This window comes from Haliotis rufescens, unplaced genomic scaffold (genome assembly GCF_023055435.1).
Source record: "Haliotis rufescens isolate VD_foot unplaced genomic scaffold, xgHalRufe1.0.p SCAF_3, whole genome shotgun sequence".
NCBI classification, from domain to species: Eukaryota; Metazoa; Mollusca; class Gastropoda; order Lepetellida; family Haliotidae; genus Haliotis; species Haliotis rufescens.
Window position 1 is genome coordinate 21,632,677 of NW_025964001.1, and position 14,004 is coordinate 21,646,680.

The window sequence follows — 14,004 nt, forward strand, 5'->3', positions numbered from 1 at the left end:
GTTGTGAGAATTAAAGTGTGTGCGTTACTACCGGAAGTTCTAGCTCCATGGTTACCGTTTCAACATGGCCGCCTAACTTTTGACTATTTCTGTCAACTTCGTAATAGCAGCAGGTTGATTTGGGTCTAACAGCAACTTCTTGGGTAAGTGGTATGTTTTTAACATCATGAGAAAATTGATTGATTAGTTAAGACGCAGATTCCATTATGAATATCGTGAAATAATCAACAAACAAATCTTGATTGATTTTTGTGGAAAATGCAAAACATATAGGCCTAGGCATTTTTCTCAGTAATGTAATGACAAGTCAGTATTATAAAGATGTACTAACTTAAGTGTTACTCTTCACATCCTTTAATGTTTCATTGATAATAATCATTATGTAATTAAATAATAAGTTGTTCATCCATATATCTTACCCTCACTTAGGGCAACTCCAACTTCTAAATAACTCTCAGAGAAGTTAGGCCTAATTGAACGCCCTTGATTTAGGGATGTCCGCTCATCTTTATTGGGAGTATTTTGCTGTAATATGTATAAAATTTCGGTACTTTTTAAAATCTAACTGTCCAATGGAAAAGAGGAAGGTGGTTACCATGCATTCTGTTTTGCACCAGACACTTACTAACCACTGCACAAAATTCACACTTCACCAAAGAGGGCCTACCTTTAGAATACAGTACCATAAACTTTTCAAACATGTGATCATTCCCTATGACGTAATTTGTAGTATTTTGTTGCAAGTCACACTGGCGAAACAATGCCCTGTGAAGTCAGGGGTCATCGAGTGTGCACAAGCTCCTCCCAGTGAGCTATCATCTCTACACGCAATGTCATTGAATACGCCCTGCGGTGTTGAGAGTTTTGAGGATTTGTTTACTGATTATAGCCTGTGGCGGCGCATTTTAGAGCAAGCGCTAGTTTACGAAAACACTTTTATTTTTTATATATTTTTATTTCGTTTTTCTTGTAATTCAAGTGGATAAAATGGTTATAAATGGGAACCAATATTCATATATTATTTTTTCGGTTCATTAATTTTCATTATTATGCACAAGAATGCAGTTTATTAGGGATATTATATTGGCGCTGGACACATCCAAATGTCGCCAGTGTTAGGGTAGGTTACCCCGAACTCTATCCTTAGTCCTTGGATCCCCTTTACAATAAATCACCCCTTTGCAATCATTAGGGATAGGTACTCGTTTAGTGGCTATGAGATTACCCGAAGTCTATCCTTAGCCCTTGGATCCCCTTTACGATCAATCACCCCTTTACGATCATTAGGGTTAGGTACTCGTTTAGTGGCTATTATAGATTATATAACGGCTCCTAATATTCTTCACACAAATTCGTCGAGTAAAAAGGATGAAATGGTTTTGTGTCAAATATTTTGGCAACTGGAAACTGTCCTGGAACATTCACACAAGCCACTTTCACCGGCTACATTTTTTCAGTACTGATTCAAAAGCGAACTCACCGTTGTGTCATCAATAGTCATGCTTATTCCTCCCTCGTTCCTTACTTTTATCCACATCATCCTTACCGTGTTCCCAACCACTCTTTTCTGTCACAACAATCACCCGACGAATTATTACATACCATATCATTCATGCGTACTCACGAATTCGACGTCTGACGCCTGGAGCAGTTTTCAGTTCGCGGCATATCTGCTCATTCCTCTCCACTCGGTATCTTGTACATTACGGAATGGGACGAGTGTGCCAAATGGCATCAGGATCATTCGTACGTGTCCGTAGACTAAAGTCACGAGACACCATGCCTACCCGTAACCTTCGTAAGTGTCCGTCACCTATTCGACCCTTTTCGTTCAGTTCCGTAACGTCATAGGCATGACTAGGTAAATTTGCACTAAGTTTAACAGTGTGGACGTAGCTCAGTCGTTAGCTGTCGGGCTAACAATCCGAAGGTCACGGGTTCGCGTCCGACGGATTCTCACAAAAACTGGTTGCTTGCCTTGATACATGTGACCTACGGCAGAGATCGTCCTCACGAGAAGTTGTGGTACTGTATTCTAAAGGTGCTCCCCAAAGAGACATGTAGGGAAATCCCCAAGTTGAAAGTTTTTGCATAAAGGTTGATCTTACTGTTAAATGTCATTAGATCCTGAATGTCTGAGGATTCTCACTTTCTGGACGATGACTGTTGTAAACATTTCCATTGAGTTGAACGAACATTGTGTACTTCATATCCATGGCTCATTCATCCTGACATTTGTTAATCTGGATGAATTCACTGCAAATAGTACTGTCCACATTCAGGGGTTTCTATGTACATTCAGAACAAGAGAAATAAGTTGTATTTACTTTTTTAGTAATTTTCCTTGTTTACAGGTTAAAGTATTTAGTGATCAACATGTCCAAAGTTGCTAGCCCCGATGGATCCGATGAGGTCATCAATGCCCGGCGCACAGAGTCAATTGATGCCCCACACATCGTCAGCCTGGCAACAAAGTCTACAGAGGCACTGTTTGGACGAGTCAACATTGTGAATATTATGTATGTTGAACTCTTACAAATAAACTCATGCAAATAATACATATGATGTGTATTGCATTGTCAGGTGTAAATTTGCATTGATTGATACATCAGTGAATTGTGACATCCCTAGTCAAATGTATTTTTTTAAAATTTTATTTTGTTAATTTACATACAGAAAGGCAATTATTTTATAATAGGCCCTTATGAACCCACGAGGCTACTGGGGTAATGGGCATGATAGAGAGAGGGGAAGGAAGAAAAAGTAAAAAAGAGTGCCATAGAGATATATATACATCATATCTAAATATATCAGGTCATCTTTGATTTTCATGTAGGATGTAGGATTCATGGTCTTCATCATCAGTGAAGTACAATGAAACTTTGTTAACAAAAAATTTGATAACAACATATGTGGTTTGAGACTATGTAACTTCATGGTCCGGACAGAATCCTACTTCTTTATCATTTCGCCCCTGCTAAGCTTAAGTTGACTTTGGAAAAGGAGTCAATGTTTTGGTTTGGGGCATTTCATACCTGAAGCATGTAAGCATGAGTTATATTATAAGCATCAGCATCCATTTGTCTCAGTCTCTGGATGACTCAATGTGGTCCCAATGACTTTGAGTTAACAAAGGTTCTCTGTTGATGGATTGAAGAACCAACCATAGCCATTATGATATTACAAATCACAATAAGAGATACACATTTATGATAATTTTGATTTATTTCATTTGGATTTGCTTTTGTTTATCTCTTTTCAATGCAAATGTATTTCTTTATTGTATTTTGTTGCCCAACTTAGCAATTAACCATTTGGATTTTTATTTGGGAAATGTCTATGCAATGGAACTCAGATATTAATTTTTGGATTAATTTGAACTAGAATACAACTATAAACATTACTCATTTTATGTGAAAATGATTGGAATTTGTGTATGACCTATATATAGTAAAAAACACTAGAGTTATCCCCCTTCCGACGATTGTCCCTCTTGCATTGGGTCAAGTCCTGGTGTGCTCAAATCCCTAATAAATTGAATTTTCAGTATGGATCCTAGAAAATGCCTCTAAGAGTAATGACTGCAAATCACTGCTAGCCCTGTTTGATTAATATTGATCTATATCTTGGCCATTCATACAGCATTCACTATCTATTGTCTCCATGTTTCCAGTGAAAAAGCTATCCTTGCTGTCACACTGAGCAATGCCAGCGAGGAGATCCTGGGACATGCAGCCTTCTTCGACTTTCCCAATCTCCCAGACGTGGATGAGGCAGAGTGGGAAGCCTGGATGAGCAAGTTCTATTACACCAGCAAATGCAATGCACTCAACACACTGTTCATGCATTACTTTGTTTCCAAGAACGAGTATGCTCATGGATGTGCTGAGGAGATTATTCGTACAGCGTTCAATGCAGTTCCAGATCTACACTTCCTGTTTCTGGTGGTGCCTCATGGTGTTTACCCAGGTTGGTATTCTGGAGGAAAAAGAAATGATACCACTACTCCCATCCAGTGGTGGCACTGTAGGGCTGCCCCTTAACCACCCAAACCTCCCACCACCTTTTTTTATTTACACATGATGACATTTTGTATGCACATTACCTTCAACGATAACATGTTGATTTGGTTGGTAAAGTAAAATTAATAATGGTTTACATACAGTTCCCCCATCCCCGCCAACTGAAATCACAAATGGCCCAAGTGGAAACTCACTTTTTTTAAATCCTGGATCTGCCCCTGCCATCGCCAGTGTTCATATCTGCTGTTACTCCATGAACAGTGTAGTTTGTGTTGATGAGCATCCGGGGCCCTGATTCTCATAGTGATAATAGCCCTCCTTATGATAGTTTAACAGGGTTAAATTTGTTGTAGAGATACAATCACTTTCTGAAAAGCCACCATGGCTACTTGGGAAAGCGAAAGAAGTCATGGCTTAAGTTGTTTGAACATAAAAGTGATCCTTGTCATGTGAATCAATGTTGTGAAAACCCCTGAAGATCCGAGTTAGAATTGATTTCAACAACCCATGCTTGTGGAGAGGCCAGTTGCATAGATAGATGCTCATGGTGTCAGTCACTGGATTGTCTGGTCCAGACTCGATTATTTACAGACCACCGTTATATAACTGGAATGTTGCTGACTGTGGTGTTAAACAACAAACCAACAAACAATGTTTTGAAAAGGGTCTTTCTGCCAGTCCTAGACAATTTAATTTTGAAAAGTATTTTCTGAAAACATAGCTTATTTTTTGGCTTCTTTTTAGAAATTTAGAATTTTATATGTTGTATGTGGATAAAAGTTAGAAGATTCCAAAATTAAAGGGGATCCAGGGGTACTTGAGGTTTGCTCCTATAGCAATTTAACTGAGGGACCCCAGATATTCTAACTTTGAACATTAGCGTCCCTTCAACATTTGCATAATTGTCACATGAACCAGAGACTACATGCCGATATATAGTCTCTGCATGAACATTTCTAATTGCAAGTATTGGTACAAATTTTTTAATTTTCGAAATAACAGACATAAAATATGTTATATGGTTAGGTAATTGTGACACTGGCAACATTATGTTTGTAGATGCAGCTGTTGCTGATGTGTTTAAACCTCTGGAAAAGAAGGAGGGCGTGATGGCTGGCCCCAACAACTGTGTCATGTTCGTGTGTCATCGTCACGACCATGTCCCCGTGTTGCACATCAGACATGCCAGGTCAGACATTTCTGCAGCCATCTTGTTTACACAGGGTAGACATACAGGACATAGCATATAATATCATTATACCTTTATTAAGAATCTTGCTATTCCATTGGTTAATCCATACCACATGACGAAACAATACATTTCAATGTAGACCCCAAAATCATGTGACTGACACTGACCTCGAATATTGATTTATCACCTGATCACTATACTGACATGTCACGTGAGGAATATTGACTTGTCTGCTAGAAACCAAAATGTCGTCTGGTACTAATAATTTTATGGTTCGTAGCTAAGTTACTGTAATGAAACAGAGGACGGTTTAAAGACATTTTAAACTTAAAAGTCAATTTCGGTATAAAATAACAAATGATTACAAGGACCCGAGGACCTGACCATTAAGGTGGTCTGAGGGTCCTTGTTTCTGCATATTTACCTCGTCAAGAGTAAGTATTTGTGTAATGTTTAGTTCTTGTTTTAGTGATTTCCAGTTTTCCTTCCAGTTTTCAGTTTTCCTTCTTTCAATGTTTTTAACACTATAACTGGTCCTGGCATTATGCTGGAATATGTGTGACAAATGTATGCCATGTTGTCTCCAAGGGAATTGTTATACCACACAGTCTCCAATCATTCTGAAAGTCACAATCAGGTGAGGTGAGTCAAGGTGTCCTAAGCATCCTCATATCCTTCCAGAGTTGAGGATCATGATGATTTGACCCCCATCTTCAACCGGCACAGCGACATGCTGAAAATGACATATGGGGACTACTTCCTGGCAGAGCTCATTGAAGCTCAGAATGACAACATGCAGTGCCTGGTTGCAGAGGTAGGTAACTGCTCACATAGGGGACATATCATTTTCAAATCTATTGTATGTTAGGCATCATTAGACGGATCACAATGCAGACACAATTTAAGAGACCCAGACCCACCCTCTCACTCACTCACTCACTCACTCACTCACTCACTCACTCACTCACTCACTCACTCACTCAAATATATACACACACACACACACACACACACACACACACCACACACACACCACTCACCACACAGACACACGCATGCATGCACACACACATACTATTCCACACATTCCAATTCTGATTGTTTCCGCCTTCTGATATGTTTTGATGAACACACCATGCGATGCCAGTAACCACTTGACCCTGCCTGCTCCAGGTGGAAGGAACCGCTCAAGGCTTTATGAGTATCAGCGATGATGTCAACTATGACCTACTGAACAACTGTTTTGAACTGGGACCCTTCCATGGCCTCCGCCACCCCCACCCTGATGACGAGGTGGTACCGCCTAAAACACCCACACCTTCACCAACCCCTAAGAAAGGTAATTCACAGAGGTAGACTTGAAGCAGCATCTGCTGGAGGAACTGTCATTGCAACCAATTTAGGGCAACCATTGTCTGAATAAACATTTAATGCCAATACATTTTATGAACAGGGGGGTTATCTTTGGTATTCCTGGAATATTTTTACAATTCTCACGTCGATTATCTGTACCTCTTCTCACAATACTCATTGCCATATTTCACACACTTTTGGATGTTTTGGATGTGGATATTTCACGATAAAACATTAAGATTTGAACATACGCTCGCAACGTGATAATGTCGAGAGTTGGACAACATTAAAAAATTATGTTTGAGAGGGTAGAGAGTTGTACCCCTGAGATGAAGCTGGGCAACACAGATAAATGCAGTGGCCAAATAATCTCATCCAAAAGTGGGAGAGATATGCAATTTGGTATTAGGAGAAAAGGTGCAGATAATCGATGTGTAGATTGTGAGTATGTGCGGGAAATGCCAAACTTAACCCACTTGTCCAACACTCTGAGGTAGGATTCTATTCCAGGAGTCAATGTTTTTAAAAGTTGGGTAAATAGTTTTAAAGCTTGCACATTTTATCAACATCCCAAAGAGGCAGTACATAATGTTGATATCTCATATAAGAAATAAACGACTCGTGGGCCCCTCATGGTTTATTATCCCTGCAGTGTTTTATTGTACGATAAACAACTCCCACTCATCACTTATTTCTCAAGTAGTCCAAAGCTTGAGTCTTGTAAAATTCCACTTGATCTAGTAGGTTTTACTCATGATAGTCTGTGTGTAAGAATAAGTAAAATGTATATCCTTTTAAGTCAGTTCTGTTTTTACCTTTTATGAAAAGACAGTTGATTTTTGATATTGCAAATTTTGATATAGAGAATGGTCAGTTGTTACAGCCTAATTCTAAATTCTACACTTGTTCCTTAGAGTTTTCTTGACACTTCACTTTAGTTCCATTGCAGAAGCAATTTGAGAGAAACTTTTTAAAAATATTTTTGAACATGCTTTTATGGTGTTTAAATGTTGTTACTTAAATTAACAGAGTTTCTAATATGATCTTTTTATTATCTTTCTAAGAAGAATCAGTTGAGAATGGCCGTACATCTCAACTCTCAACGTCGTCTTTTGACTCCCGTCGGAGCATTGAAATCGAACATGTAGGTCAGTTTGAAGAAGGGATAAAAGAAGAATTTGGAACAGCAGGTGAGGGAGGCACAGAAAAAGTTGGAACAGCCAAGACTGAAACTGAACCAAAGACTGCTGGAAGTCGCCAGTCAAGCGCCAAGAGTGCGAAAGGTACTGGGAACATAATGTGTAGTCTACATTGTGAGTTTCATGCCGTAATAATGAAATCGTAAATTATAATTCACTGACCCACAACTTTATGCTGGTTTTAACCCAGTAACCTTGACCTTTGTTCTTATCTGACCTTTATCAGGTAGTGTAAGTGGAGAGGTAAAGGTCAGGCCACGACTCACCGATGCACAGATGAATGGCAGCTGCAGTTCTCTTCTCAGTGAATCCAGTGAATTGTCCGTGGCTCCAGAAGTGTTGGAACAGCAGCAGTCTGCACCCCCTACACAGGGCACTCAGAGGAACGTTGGGGTGAGCTCAAATGCATTTTGTCACACCACTTTTTAAAATATTTTCCACCTCTGAAATGTTTTAAACACATACTTGTTTAGACAAGTTTGACTGGGACGTATACGTTTGTTTATTCATACAGTTCATTCATATGTGATCCAGAAAACCCAAAGTAATCATATCCTTAATGTGTAGTGAATGAAAATTTTAAACTTATCCCACCTTACACTACGTATTCATCCTTCATTCTCAATCCTGGTGTTGAAACAATCCTAGAGCAAAGTTTCCAGCTTTAAAAACGCCTCACCAAAACACATCCCATTCATCACCATGGTCACCACTTAAGAAATAGGTCATGCACCACTGCAATCCCTAGCGATCTGATCACCTGACATTACCTGCACCCTCATTCTCTTTCTCAATGCTCAAGTGTGAGGACGTTCTTGAACTTGAAACTGTCTCCGTATTTACAACAGCAACACACATTTTACATGCGTTATGGAGCCGTTACGCCAATCTTGCAGAGAATGCAAGCATATTTACTCTCCTTATGACCCAGTTTGTTGCGACCGCCATGGATTGTGTACTCTCACTGACCGTTGTCAGCAATGATGCCATCTTAACAAGACAGACTGTAAAGTTTATATCCGAAAGTGCAAGAAACGTACTGTCGATCATCACTCCAAGGCTTCATTGAACGAGGCTGAACATGGCCCATCCACCATGAAACCTGAACACACAGTTATCACCGATATCAAGAAATCTACTTCAGCGCCCCTAAAGTCCCCTAAACTTTATCTATTGGGGAAGATGTACTTTCGGATTCCTTACTTACAGACGATCTTCCCACCAGTTTTACAACCACGCCCAATGCATGAGGGATCATAGATTCTTCTACTACTGTTATCCCACTGTCGACTGACGATTTCGACGAGTTACGAAAAGTTATGACAAGACCATCGTCAGAAAGTCGTCTTTCCTCCCCCATGCCTGATGCCGGAGATCGCTTATTGGCTAATTGCTTCGGACAATGTTTCTACCTAGCTCTGCTCATCAGAGCCTCCCTCTCAATTTAAACAGGCATACTGACCTGCCAGCCCACATTGGGCAGATCTTCTCCGAGCATCCTCCCTCGAGTCCTGCAGATGGTCATGGACACCAAAAGCCTTTTCTTCTTTTGGTCACACACTTCTGGCGAGAAGTTGGTTCGCTGCACTTGTAAATGTTGTAAAGATGCCATCCTCTTCTCCATTCCCACTCAAACCAGCTGCACCCATCTCTGGACACACTTCATCTTTGCATCTGGCACATCTCCAGAAGTCTCTTAGAAGAACTAAGGGTTATTCATAGAGGATGGCTCGTAGAGCTGCACAGCTCAGGATATTTCCTCTCCAGATTGCTGAATATCTTCAACAATTACGATCCACTAAGAAACTGAAGGGATCCATATTAGCTACCTACTTGGCTGCTATCAACTCATCCCACAACCACGGGGTCCAAGGTTTCCGAAATCGCTAAACTCCAGGCTTTAATTCACTCGTATCATCATGTGGATCAGTAATTAAGTTTCCGATTACGAAAAAAGAGATGCCAATCTGATCAGCCTTGTGACCTTGAGCACTCCTCTCCTGGGGTAGGTTAAAGTAGTGGCAGAATAAGTTTCCCCTAGTTCTAAGCTGCGTCCTGTCTGAAATCACAGATCACATGATTTACCTGAGATCATGTTGGCTTCCTTGTGTACATCTCACAGTAGAGGTCCTTTTACAACGTAGGGTATCTCCGCCCCGACATCCAACCGTGGGATAAATACATCATGTGAGATAGGATAAGTTTAAATATTTGAAAGTATTACAATAAATTGTATATTTATATACTTATCCTATCTCACATGCTAAACGCCCACCCTACCATCCCCAATCACAGTTACACCAGCCTGTACACTCCAGAAAGAGAATGAGGGTGCAGGGAATGTCAGGTGAATGTCAGGGTCAGGTCATGACCTATTTGTTAGGTGGTGATCATGGTTTGTTGGTTTGTTGGTATCACTCAGCAATATTCCAGCTATATGACGGCGGTCTGTAAATAATCGAGTCTTGACCAGACAATCCAGTGATTAATATCATGAGCATCGATCCATGCAATTGGGATCGATGACATGCATCAACCAAGTCAGCGTGCCTGACCACCCGATCCTGTTAGTTGCCTCTTACGACAAGCAAAGTCGCCGTTTGCGGCAAGCATGGGTTATTGAAGACCTATTCTACCCCGGATCTTCACGGGTCGTGACCATGGTGCTGAGTGGGATGTGTTTGGGTGAGGTGTTTTTTAAAGCTGGAAACTTTGTTCTAGGATCGTTTCCACACCAGAATCGAGGATTTCTAAATTTTGACAATTTCCTTCTATCCCTTGACTGGCCTCTATTGAAGTCAAACCATGACCAAAAAATACAGACATATAGATAAAGTGAGTGGAAGGGGCAGAAACCTCAGAACAAATTCTTACCATGAGCAAGCCTATGACCAAAGCAATTCTCCTCAGAACATCACCCTACATCAAAGACTTGCTTATGTTCCAATGTTACAAAATCACTTCCTGAAAAGCAAGATCTTCTTATCAGCTGTTTAGACCCATTCCAGACATGTTTTACAGTTTGTGGCTCTCAAAGTCTGAAGGCTGTGTTAAAGATAGCATGCCAGTTCTGTATGATATGAACTCTAATGATAAGTTTCTTAGCAAAATCAGAAGGTTTCCCATATTACTAACGTTTGTCAGTTCAAGTGCTACAAGAAGACCTACATAATACCTTGTCCTTTTGAAAAATCATCAATAGCACTGTCTTGTGCAGACAGCAAGCCTTGCAAGTGACTTCTGTAATCAACTTCATTTACCTGCAGCTTAGACTAAAGTCTCTTCCCTGAAACCAAAGTCTTTTTCCAGAAAAACAGTTGTTAAATTATCTTTACAAGTTATGATAAAAGGAGCCCAGATACTCTTTTCCTGAAACTGCTGTCATCAAGAATTGCCAACTAGTATAGACTTGAAAGGAATTTCTGAGAAGTTGACAGATGACAAAGTAGACATAATTTATGGATAACAACTTCTTTAATACTGTAAGGCAACCTTTAATACTGCCTTACTTGACAAGGGTATAAGGATCTATACTGAAACCTCGCCTTTACAGTATTAAAGAAGTTGTTATCCATGTCTTGCTTCACAACAGTATAAGGATCTATACTGAAACCTCACCTTTACAGTATTAAAGAAGTTGTCATCCATAAATTGTGTCTACTTTATTGTCCCCCGCCGCGCGAAGCGGGGGATATAGTATTCACGACCGTCCGTACGTCCGTCCGTACGTCCTTCCGTACGTCCCACCTGTTTGTTGCCGCGATATCTCAAGAACTAAACACTGGATTGTCTTCATATTTGGAACTACGGTGTATATACACATTCCGCAGACACCTGTCGGTTTTGGTGACCTTGACCCCATTTTCAAGGTCACAGCAGGCAAATCTGCTTTTGGAGTTGGAAAACGGTGTTGCCGCGATATCTCAAGAACTAAACACTGGATTGTCTTCATATTTGGAACTATGGTGTATATACAGACTCCGCAGACACCAGTCGGTTTTAGTGACCTTGATCCCATTTTCAAGGTCACAGCAGGCAAATCTGCTTTTGGAGTTAGAAAACGGTGTTGCCGCGATATCTCAAGAACTAAACACTGGATTGTCTTCATATTTGGAACAATGGTGTATATACAGACACCGCAGACACCAGTCGGTTTTGGTGACCTTGACCCCATTTTCAAGGTCACAGCAGGCAAATCTGCTTTTGGAGTTGGAAAACGGTGTTGCAGCGATATCTCAAGAACTAAACACTGGATTGTTTCCATATTTGGAACTATGGTGTATATACAGACTCCGCAGACACAAGTTGGTTTTGGTGACCTTGACCCCATTTTCAAGGTCACAGCAGGCAAATCTGCTTTTGGAGTTAGAAAACGGTGTTGCCACGATATCTCAAGAACTAATCGCTGGATTGTCTTCATATTTGGAACTATGGTGTATATACAGACACCGCATACACCAGTCGGTTTTGGTGACCTTGACCCCATTTTCAAGGTCACAGCAGGCAAATCTGTTTTTGGAGTTGGAAAACGGTGTTGCCGCAATATCTCAAGAACTAATCGCTGGATTGTCTTCATATTTGGTACTATGGTGTATATACAGGGGGGGGACATTTCGTCACTTTGTGACAAATACTTGTTATTATAGACTTGCATGGCCTGTATTGGATATATTGTATTGAAGGTGCGTATGACAGACTACCTGCCACTATGAATGCATTGCTCTAATATTTAATGTCCTTTTCCAGTCTCGAGACTCAGTTCGTGGCACCCCACAAGCTCAACTGAATGCACCCCCCAAACACTTCATCCCAACTTACAAGGGCTCGGAGAATGCTTTCTCCGTTCAGCTGTTTTGTATAGATGAAAGGTTTGAAATGAGGTGAGTTTCCTTGTCAAAGTTTTGCTGGGTTAAATGTGCCTACTTTGGGGATTCTGGATGAAAGCTAACACAAGATTCATCCTATCAAGTGCCTGCTCTTCGCCTTGTACCACTTTAACAGTATAAAGCATGTCATTCCTGGTACCCACTTCTGGTACCCACACTGCACATTACATTCCTTATGTCACCCATGGTAATTGGTTGTTTGTGTGTCATCATTCGCCGATGACATGGGCCGTTGCTCATGATATCGATCACTGTATTGTCTGGTCCAGACTTGATTATTTAGAGGCTGCTGTCATTTAGCTTGAATATTGCCGAGTCTGTCGTGAAACAACAAACAAACATACCCTAACTAAGTGTGATAGCTTATGTAGACATAATAAGGTTTCCTTAAGAAATCTGAGGGTTATATAAAGTCAGCAAATGTGTATACAAAACTGTGTTATAGATGGGGTGCAGTTTGTGGTAACAGGCTAGACATACAATAAATGCAAGATAAATGCAAATACACTTAATACCTCATCACCTATAAAAGGCCCATGGAAATGTCCAAGTGATTTGTATGATTCATAAGGAGAGTGTGCACCTCAGCATCCTCTCATCTTGATCTATGCATGGGCAACATGTCTGAAGGTGATCCAAGACGTCCCCACATAATATGGTGTAATATTGCTACAAGGTGGATAAAACCCAATTCACTCACTCACTTTCAAAGAGGAAGTCTATGATAAAAGATGAGGAATGTTTTCATCACTTTATTTGTATCAAAGTTTTGTATTCACAATTTACGGTGAATACTTCTTTCCGTACATCACATGTCTCCTGTTCCAGATCTTTCGATTTCCTTGCTAAGGCATTCTCCTTGTTCCCCACAATGGACTTCTGCATCATCACTGTTCCCCATCTGGTCCCGGAGTTCCCTCTACTGCAGGGCTTTGTGGTATGTACAGCACACCGTCCTAACAGTGTCATTGCCTAAGGGACCCGTGAAGATTCCGGGGCAGAATAGGTCTTCAGCAACCCATACTTACCGTAAAAGGCGACTATGCTTGTCGTAAAAGGCGACTAACGGGATCGGGTGGTCAGGCTTGCTGACTTGGTTGATACATGTCATCGATCCCAATTGCGTAGATCGATGCTCATGATTTCAATCACTGGATTGTCTTGTCCAGACTCGATTATTTTACAGACCGCGGTCATATAGCTGGAATATTGCTGAGTGCGGCGTTAAACAACAAACAAACAAACAAATCATTGCTTAATGCAACCTCCCAGATCTGTCGGTTGACAGGATTATAGGGATGTGATAATTATTCAAACTATCTATGCCTCTCTGATGGCAGTACAAGTTAAAA

General features: G+C 40.6%; 1 protein-coding gene across 2 annotated transcripts in view; it reads left to right on the plus strand.

Annotated features, from left to right (window-relative positions):
* The first annotated feature begins 8 nt into the window (after positions 1-8).
* LOC124146452 (cilia- and flagella-associated protein 61-like) overlaps positions 9-14,004 on the plus strand; it is a 96,810-nt gene continuing 82,814 nt past the window's right edge. The window contains exons 1-10 of one of the 2 annotated variants that reach the window (XM_048403902.1): positions 9-143; positions 2,355-2,519; positions 3,674-3,969; positions 5,082-5,211; positions 5,896-6,028; positions 6,388-6,553; positions 7,632-7,850; positions 7,993-8,159; positions 12,513-12,646; positions 13,481-13,589. In XM_048403902.1, coding sequence (XP_048259859.1) covers positions 2,377-2,519; positions 3,674-3,969; positions 5,082-5,211; positions 5,896-6,028; positions 6,388-6,553; positions 7,632-7,850; positions 7,993-8,159; positions 12,513-12,646; positions 13,481-13,589 — 1,497 coding nt within the window. In that variant the 5' untranslated portion in view covers positions 9-143; positions 2,355-2,376. The remainder of the gene's footprint in view (positions 144-2,354; positions 2,520-3,673; positions 3,970-5,081; positions 5,212-5,895; positions 6,029-6,387; positions 6,554-7,631; positions 7,851-7,992; positions 8,160-12,512; positions 12,647-13,480; positions 13,590-14,004) is intronic. The other variant, XM_048403903.1, reaches the window with a different exon arrangement.